General features: G+C 37.4%; 2 protein-coding genes across 2 annotated transcripts; both read left to right on the plus strand.

Annotated features, from left to right (window-relative positions):
• The first annotated feature begins 301 nt into the window (after nt 1-301).
• LOC131479989 (olfactory receptor 5P6) lies at nt 302-1,249 on the plus strand. Its single transcript, XM_058662286.1, has one exon. It carries the CDS (start codon nt 302-304, stop codon nt 1,247-1,249), a length of 948 nt encoding a protein of 315 aa, XP_058518269.1.
• Nucleotides 1,250-8,736: 7,487 nt separating this feature from the next.
• On the plus strand, nt 8,737-9,675 carry LOC131480198 (olfactory receptor 5P6-like). Its single transcript, XM_058663440.1, has one exon. The coding sequence runs from the start codon at nt 8,743-8,745 to the stop codon at nt 9,673-9,675; it is 933 nt and encodes a 310-aa protein (XP_058519423.1). The 5' UTR covers nt 8,737-8,742.
• The last annotated feature ends 362 nt before the right edge of the window (nt 9,676-10,037 follow it).

The following is a 10,037-nucleotide window of genomic DNA, read 5'->3' on the forward strand; positions in this document are numbered from 1 at the left end:
AGTTTTCATTTTCATACACCTCAAATGTATAAATCTCTAGCTTCAAGCCCACTTAGTTACATCTTAGAAATATTTATCATAATACACATTTCTGCTGTAAACATCCTTAAAAATAAAGGAAGACATGTTACACGTTTGCGAGAATATAAGCTTCTGGACTCCAGAATAAAGGTATAAGTTAAAAGTTCAAATTTTGCTTGAATAACACATTTGCCCATAACTCCCATTATTTATATGTTTAAAAATCCTTCAGCATTATCTTTTCTTCATAGGTTAATTTTGCCAGCATTCTTATAGTTCCATGGATTCCCGGGTGGATGGGAACCTCACTACAGTGTCAGAGTTCATCCTGCTGGGCTTAACAGACGACCCCATCCTACGAGTCATCCTCTTCATGCTCTTCCTATGCATTTACCTCGTGACCATATCTGGAAATCTCAGCACCATCATTCTTATCAGAATCTCTTCTCAGCTCCATCATCCCATGTACTTCTTTCTGAGCCACTTGGCTTTTGCTGACATAGGCTATTCATCTTCTGTTACACCCAACATGCTTGTGAACTTCCTGGTGGACAGAAACACAATCTCCTACGCTGGATGTGCCGTCCAGCTTGGCTCAGTTGTTTTTTTTGGGTCAAGTGAGTGCTTCCTTCTGGCTGCCATGGCATATGATCGATTTGTGGCCATCTGCAACCCACTGATTTATTCAACCAGAATGTCCACACAAGTCTGTGTCCAGCTAATTACAGTTGCTTACATAGGTGGTTTTCTCAACACTTGGTCTTTTACTATATGCTTCTATTCTTTACTCTTCTGTGGACCCAACAAAGTCAACCACTTTTTCTGTGATTTTGCCCCTTTGGTTGAACTCTCCTGTTCTGATGTCAGTGTCCCTGCAGTTGTCCCCTCATTTACTGCTGGCTCCATCATTGTGGTCACAGTGTTTGTCATAGCTGTCTCCTACATCTACATCCTCATCACCATCCTGAAGATGCGCTCCACTGAGGGACGTCATAAGGCCTTCTCTACCTGCACCTCCCACCTCACAGCAGTCACTCTGTTCTATGGGACCATTACCTTCATTTATGTGATGCCCAAATCCAGCTACTCAACTGACCAGAATAAGGTAGTATCTGTGTTCTACATGGTGGTGATCCCCATGTTGAACCCCCTCATTTATAGCCTCAGAAATAATGAGATTAAAGGGGCCTTTAAGAAAGAGATCAGCAGGAAAGTATTTTCTTTGTGATTCCTGCTTTTGTTGTGTGTGTGTGATATTTGATATAATGGCATTGCATGAATATAATACTGAAAGAAAACTGAGTGTGGTTAAAAAACAGAGATAATTTAAAACCTTCATGGCAGAAGAATTAAGAGGTCATTTATCTGTGTAGAAATAATTTGAATCCACACTTAGTATCTCATATGAATTTCCCATGAATTATTTGAATATTCATATGCGTTAATTTAAAATTTTTCTTTGCTTTCATTTTTTAATTTCTAATGAAATCATAGTAACACAAACCCTACCTAAATAGCTTTTTTCTTCCATCTTTTAATCACAATTCTTCGACATAAGCAAATTATTGGAATAAAGACAACAATTCTTAATATACACTTCTATTTCTGAATATGGCCCAGATTTCTTTCCTGACTTTCAATAATTTTTCCTCTTGACTGGTTTTCTTTCAAAACTTAAACCTATTTATAGTTTAGCCCCTGCATCAAGACTGTTTCCTATGCAGTACTTCTAGTTAAAATATACTTCCTTCCTTTAACTACGTAATTGATAGTTCTGCCACAGGTATGAACCTAAGTATTGTCTCCAAACCTCTGGGAAACACAAAAACTGCAGAGCAAAATAAGGATACCATTATATTTTCTGTTACAATTATATACTCAGTGTCTATTTCTGCTACAACACTAGATTTCCCAGACATTGGTATAACAGCTCCCTATTTGCAGATGCCTATTTCATACAGCTCCTGGAACACAGTGAATATACATGCACGTTCAAATACATGTATGAAAAATCCGTTTATTTTTTTATTTTTTTTTTAATTATTTATTATTTAACTTCAGTAATTACATTGTATTATGTGACACAGTTACATAGATACTTGGGTTCTCCCCACCCCTCCCCAAACCCTCCCACCATGGTGGATTCCTCCACCTTGCTGCATAACCACAGCTCAAGTTCAGTTGAGATTTCCCCATTGCAAGCGTATACCAAACATAGAGTCCAGCATCTTATTGTCCCGTCAAGTTCAACGGCTTCTTAGGTATACCCTCTCTGGTCTGAAGACAGAGCCAGCAGAGTATCATCCCAGTCAATTGAAAGCTCCAACATACCATCAGCAAAAATTTACATCATTATGGAATTAATTGACATAGTAATGAGTAACCAATATGTTAAAAGTAAATGCGGGTTCCCAGCCACCTTCTGTGACCACCTCACCTATACTTCAATTTTAGTTTATACACAACATATAACATTCAAAACATAACATGTTATACATAACATCATATCATCTTAAATTAAGGCAAACATGTGGTATTTAACCTTTTGTGATTGGCTCATTTCCCTTAGCATTATGGTTTCCAGTTTGGCCCATTTGGCCACAAAGAACTGCATTTTGTTTTTTTTAATAGCTGAGTAGTATTCCATGGAGTAGATGAACCATAGCTTTCTTATCCAATCCTCTGTTGATGGGCATTTTGGTTGTTTCCATGTTTTTGCAATTACTGATTGTGCTGCTATGAGCATAGGAGTGCTTGTTGGTTTCTCATAAAACAAGTGTTCTGGATATATTCCTAGGAGTGCAATTGCTGGATCATATGGTATGTTGAATTTGAGTTGTTTGAAAAATCCGTTTATTAACAAATGACGTAATGAAACTTTTGTTCTTGCTTGAATCACTGATTTTGCTCTCTTTGAATCCTGAACATGGGTGTGTAAAGTGCTTCTTTGTGATGCATCACGCTGCATGTTACAAATAGAATCTGTCACAACTGTGACAGGTCTTAAGAGCCATCAAACTCACCACATCTACACCACTGTGTTGAACTCTGCTATAACCTGATTTTGCAAATAACATTCCAGTCTACTTTATTAAAGTACTTGTAATCACATAATTGACCAATTTCTCTGCTGTCTCTCTGCTAGCTGGAGAATCAGATGTAGAAATCTGATGTTTATTATAGCAATAGTAGAGAAATACATATATTAACAACGGTGACTGACAATACCAGATTGTTGACTCCAGTTCAAACTGTGCAATTTGTGATTTATAAGTGTCAAAGTCTCTGAGTAACCTTATGCACTTTTTTGTTTTTTAATTCTTACTTCATACAGGATATATCTGGGACACAAAAAAATTAATATAAAAAACTTAGTATTTTGATTTCTTTTAAGGTGCCTACTCTGTGGAGTAGAGGCAGGGGCTATTTGAGAACATTTTACTACTAGGGATTTTGACAGCTTTTGCAGAAAACCCTTTCTGTTCAAACAAGTATGGAGACATTCCTATGTGAGAACAGCATCTTAATTTGTATCAGACCAGCTTACTGAAACACACTAGGATTTTAGATACATGTTATATATGTTTGAAGGCATAGTTGTGTTTCCATCAAGCTGAAGCAAATAGGCCTGAAAAATTTTGAAAGATGCAAAGAAAGAGGACTGCTTGTTGTTTCAGGATTAGAAGAAAAGAGAGCAGTCTGTTGGGTCTCCTGAATGCTTCCTTATACCCTGGAAAGTGCAACACAGAACCTCTGGTATAACCATTCACAATCACAAATATAAAGCTTTCAGAAAACTGTATTATTGTAATAAATACAGGAAATCAGTGGGGGTGGGTAGAACCCGGATTAGAGGCAGGAGAAATCACAGAGCTTTGGCACCTTTTCAGAGGGGCAAGAAGGTAGTACAGGATGAGGACACATTTAAACTGATGAAGAATCATCAGCCAGGTTGAAACAGAAAGTGCAGATGCCAGTAAAAAGCAGAGGACAGGCCAACAGCAGGGAGGCACCTGGAGATCTGTGGACACAGGGAAGCAAGTATCTGAGTATCTATGTTTACTTAGATTGCAAAGTTGTACAGAAAGTAAGAGCTACCTTCCTATACTAACAAAGTCAGTGAAAGGAATAATTATGTTTATTATCATATGGAGGGTATTGTATATACAAGAAAATCCACTAGGACAACTGCAATGTGAGATGATTTGAAGTAGAGTATATAGGAATTTAGGATGAACAATCGCAGCATTGACTCTGATGAGCACATGAAAGGAAATCAGGACCCTGACCATTAGACTGGGCCTCAGAAACAGACTGTAGACTGAATTTAGAGATATGCATGGTGTTGAGGGAGATGTCCACACATTAAGGGACTCCTCGCCATGGATGCACTTAAGCCTTGGTGCCATTAGTTGTGCCTGATGCACATTCTAACATTCAGTCTGTCCTGAATATTAAACTTAAGATGAAATTTCACTAGAAAAGTACAATTATGCAACTAAATTGAACTAAGCCTAGACTAACTCATCTGCAAAATACCAAACATTGCATGAATTTAATGAGAGAATTTGTGGAAAGCACGGTGCTTGGCAAAAACAGAAGCCCTTAATGAAAGTCAGTACTACCAGGAGTAAAACACACACACACACACACACACACACACACAAGGAGTGTTACATGGGTGAGACAGGATTTTGTAAATTTGGATTACCAAGATAATTAGAAAGACTCTCTAAGCAGAAGTTCATTGTATCTACTACCACCTATCTTCTGATATAAGCTAGTAATGGAAGTCATTATTTCAATGTACATAGTAAAAGAGACCAAGTCTTACCTGGAAGTCATTCAAACCTGTCTTTACTTTGAAGGATTCTATCTAATTGACATTAAGAATACTTACTTGATGGACCAGCACAATGGCTCAATTGGATACTCCTCCACCTTGTAGTGCCAGCCTCTCAAGTGGGTGGCAGTTCAAGTCCAGGCTATTGCTTCACCTGCACCCAGCTCACTGCTTTTGGCTTGGGAAAGCAAGGGAGGATGGCTGAGGCCTTGGGATTCTGCACCCATGAAAAAGACCTAGAAATCACTCCTGATTTTGGTTCTGGCCTTTAGACCATTTGGGAAGTGAACCAGCAAATGCAATATTTTTCTGTATTTCTCTCTATAAAACTTTCAAATAAAACTAAACAAACCTTATAAAATCACTATAAAAGGTAATTGGTTTGAATATTTTGATATGAAGAGTATATATATATATATATATATTAAATAAGTGTAGTATTTAAAATACTCAAATTAACATGGCACTGAACCCCTAAATCACCAAGAAATTGAATAGAATGTCCTACATATATTAATATTAAAAATTAGAATAGATAAAGCCATGAGTGCCATTTATGGTTGCATTTAACATCCTTTAAACTGAAATATCAAAGTCAACCAAAGAACAATATTTACATTTGAGATAATTTATTATATTATACTCAATAATTATGAAATGAAAATCTACAACATGCAAATTAAAAATACATACTCCCTTGGGGAGTGACAGGACCCTTGAAGTTCAGCTGTATTTGTCTGAACTAAACTGCTCATATGCACTGGAGGATGTGAGGATGATCCCTGGTGCTTTAGAATTCACATCTGAATTTCCAGAATCTTCAGAGACTCGACTTCAAGAGAAAACAACAAAAAAGCATGGCTGCTATATAATACATGACTCTGAATTAATTACTAGTAAGATGAATGAATTCTTAGTTCAGAGGTAAGATTTTTGTTTTTGAGTTTACCAATTTTTGAGTTTACTGATTTCAATAGAGAATTTAAAGCATGTTTTTATTAGTTTATTGTGTATATTCTTAAGGAACAGGTTTTTCTTTTTTATATAATTTAATTCCTAGCTGCTAGCTGTTGAAATCTTTATGGAACATTGGGGTAATGAGCCAATGGTTGTGAAGTGAAAGTGTATCATTTTAAAAAATGAAGGGGACTGGCGCAATAGCATAGTGTCTAAAGTCCTCGCCTTGAATGCGCCAGGATTCCATATGGGCACCGGTCCTAATCCCAGCGGCCCCACTTCCCATCCAGCTCCCTGCTTGTGGCCTGGGAAAGCAGTCAAGGACAGCCCAAAGCCTTGGGACCCTGCACCCGTATGTAAGACCCTGAAGAAAATCCTGGTTGATGATTTGGATTTTCTCAGCTCCAGCCACTGTGGCTGTTTGCAGGGTGAGCCATCAGAAGGAAGATCTTCCTCTCTATTACTCTTGCTCCCTGCATATCTGCCTTTCCAATAAAAATAAATGAAATTTAAATTTTTTCTTCAAAAAAAAAGGAAATCATAGAGTAGGAAGATGGTTGAGGAACAAGGGCGGGTTGGAAGGGAGGGTGAGAAGTATCACAATGCTCCTAAATCTGCATTGCAGAAGATAAAAAATTTGTTCATTAAAAAGAAAAGACAGATTATCTAAAGTTGCATCTGCATTGATAAAGTAGCTGAACACACGGCAAATACAATTTGATAACTGGTTAGCATTTAATTCGTGTGAATTAGGTTTCCACATTCAAATTACTGTTGATTAGACAAATGTTGTACAGCTTATCAAGATTTCTTATTTATTCATATCCATAAGATCAGTCCTTCAAATGGTCTTTGATATTATTAAAACTCAGTAGTCATTTATAATCACATATTCATGAGATTTGGAATATTTTTGTTATACATTCTTTGTAAATAGTTTTGCAAATAGCCTCTTTCAACAAATGATCTGAATCCTTTATACAATATTCTCCAAATACTCTGGACAAAGATAAGGAGACAAATGCTGAGTCTCAAATCACTGAGGTAACTGCATTTTTTTCTTTGTTTATTTTTTGTTAAAACTTTTTATTTGAAAGGCAGAGATACAGAGGAAGATGGAGACAACAAGAGGGAGAGCATCTTAGTTCACTCCCCAAAAGGCTGCTGAAACCAGGAGCCAGGAGCTTCATCTGAGTTTCTCATGTGTGTGTAAGGGACCCACTTCAGTTTTCTTTGCCAACAACATGAACAAGGAAATGGATCAGAAGTGGAATAGCCAGGACTTGAACTGGTGCTCTTACAGAATACCAGACCATTGCACATAACTGCTTAACCTGTTATACCACAACAATGGCTGCTGAGTAAACTATGTTGATGGTAACATTATTTCATTTTATACTATTCCAGTTAGAAAAGACTGCTATGACAAAAAAATTATTTCAAGTGATTCTTTTGTGATTTGAAACATGTTCAAACTATTTTCACAGGAAGTATTAAAAACAGTTACTAACTTTACGATAACCTCATTCATAACTTTAATTTCCAATTCATTTCTGATTCTTATATTTCTCCTTTAAAAGGTGGTCTTGGGGTAGGCACATAGCCTAGCATTTCAAGGTAGCACCCCACACCAGAGTGCCTGGATGACATTTCCTGTCTCCAACTTGCTTCTAATGCACACCCTGTTGGGCAGTGGTAATAGCTCAAGCATTTGGGTTCCTATCAACCAGTTCCATTAAGTCCCAGTGTCCTAGCTTCAGCCCAGACCACTGCATGGATTTCAGAGCAAACTAGTCAACAGAAGCATGCACTTCCCATCTCTCTGCCTCTCAATACAAATTATTGCAATTTTGAACTATGCAACTAGGCATCTCTGTTATGCACTGGGTGTCACAAAACTGAATGGCCTACAGCTATTATCCCCAAATTAAACGTATACAATACTATGGCATAATTAGCATGTAATTTCATTGAAAGTATAGCTATTAAGGGCAAGGACTGACTGCAGTTCATAGTATAAGCCTACTATTTCCTGTGCAATTTTAGGTAACTTAGTTAATGTTTTAATATTCAAATTCTCTACCTATACAATGGAAATAAAAGCATTAAATATGATATCATAGCCTTTAAAAATGAACTCGCTCTGAAACTTTGAATCTTGTGCCGTAACTTAGAAATCATTTAATAAATGTGAGATATTGCTCAAATCTCCATTTCATAGAATGATTTTACCCGTTTCACATTTAACTCCTTTGTTTCATTCCTTTTGTTATTGTCCTATAGCTCAACATTTTGAAGCTCTAGATTAAAATCCATTTAGAAATATTGTATAAATTTAAATGAAACGGCGTTTGGTGCAGTACTTAGGTGTTCCGTGGGGTACTGTACCCCATTGTAGAGTGGTTATGGTGTGAGCTCTGCCTCCTCATCAGGTTCCAGTTTTCTATAATGAGCATGCAGGGAGGCAGTAGGCGATGGCTCAAGGACCTGGCTCCCAGCTCCCCATCAGGGACATCCACACTGAAATCCTGAATCATGGTCTCAACTAGGACCAACCCCAGCTATTACTGGCACCTTAGGAACAAATCACTGCATGAAACATACTACTGTCTCCTCTCTCATTCAAATAAAAATAAATTAAATCACACAAATATACACAGTATTAAAGCCATTTTCTGGTGTTTCTACTATCAACAGTTTTTAAAATACAGAAAAGCTCAATACAATAAATAAGAATATATAAACCCTGGCACTCCAGAATAAAAGAAAATACTAATGCAAAATAAATACACGTGATTCATCTGTTGACAATAACTTCCAAGCACATACTAATAGAAATGAAACCTTGATGTTTCTACATCCATTGATACATCATTTTCACAGGTTGATTTCATCAGCACCTCTACTATCTCAGATTCGTGATGGATGAGAACCTCACTACAGTGTCAGAGTTCATCCTGCTGGGCTTAACAGATGATCCAATCCTACAAGTCATCCTCTTCATGCTCTTCCTATGCATCTACCTCGTGACCATATCTGGAAATCTCAGCACCATCATTCTTATCAGAATCTCTTCTCAGCTCCATCAGCCCATGTACTTCTTACTGAGCCAACTGGCTTTTGTTGACACGGGCATTTCATCTTCCGTTATACCCAACATGCTTGTGAACTTTTTGAGGAAGAGAAGCACAATATCTTACCATGGATGTGTCACACAGCTTGGCTCAGCTGCTTTCTTTGGAACATCTGATGCCAGCTTCTTAGCTACCATGGCATATGACCGCTTTGTGGCAATTTGTCACCCACTGCTCTATTCAACCAAAATGTCCACACAAGTTTGTGTCCAATTACTTGTAATGGCTTATGTAAGTGGGTTTCTGAATGCTTCTACTTTCACATTTTTTTTCTTTTCTTTACTCTTCTGTGGACCCAACAAAGTCAACCACTTTTTCTGTGATTTTGCCCCTTTGGTTGAACTCTCCTGTTCTGATGTCAGTGTCCCTGCAGTTGTCCCCTCATTTACTGCTGGCTCCATCATTGTGGTCACAGTGTTTGTCATAGCTGTCTCCTACATCTACATCCTCATCACCATCCTGAAGATGCGCTCCACTGAGGGACGTCGTAAGGCCTTCTCCACATGCACCTCCCACCTCACAGCAGTCACTCTGTTCTTTGGGACCTCTACTTTCATTTATGTGATGCCCAAATCCAGCTACTCAACTGACCAGAACAAGGTAGTGTCTGTGTTCTACATGGTGGTGATCCCCATGTTGAATCCCCTCATTTATAGCCTCAGAAATAATGAGATTAAAGGAGCTCTGAAGAGACATCTTGGTAAGAAAGTATCGTCTTAGTGACGGTGGTGGATTCTGTAGATTTTGGTATAATAGCATTACATGAGGAGAATAAAAGGAAGTTGAGTGACTATACTTGGAATAAATATATTCCTATAAAACTACCCAATGTGGAGATTCTCTGTAAGCTCTAGGTGTCTAGTTTTGGATATTGAATATTAACCTGGATTCTTTAATATATTTTACTTATTCTTCAGAAAAATATTGTTTTAAATAGCACACTGAAAATTAGGTCTACCTTTAGTTATTACAAAAGCAGTTTTCTGTGCTATATTTACATTCCTATATTCAAATCTTTATTTTCAACAGCATCTTGTTCTAAGCAAGAAATGATAGTATGAGTATGAAATCTAAGAGGAAAT

The sequence above is a fragment of the Ochotona princeps genome, chromosome 4 (assembly GCF_030435755.1).
Source record: "Ochotona princeps isolate mOchPri1 chromosome 4, mOchPri1.hap1, whole genome shotgun sequence".
Lineage (NCBI taxonomy): Eukaryota > Metazoa > Chordata > Mammalia > Lagomorpha > Ochotonidae > Ochotona > Ochotona princeps.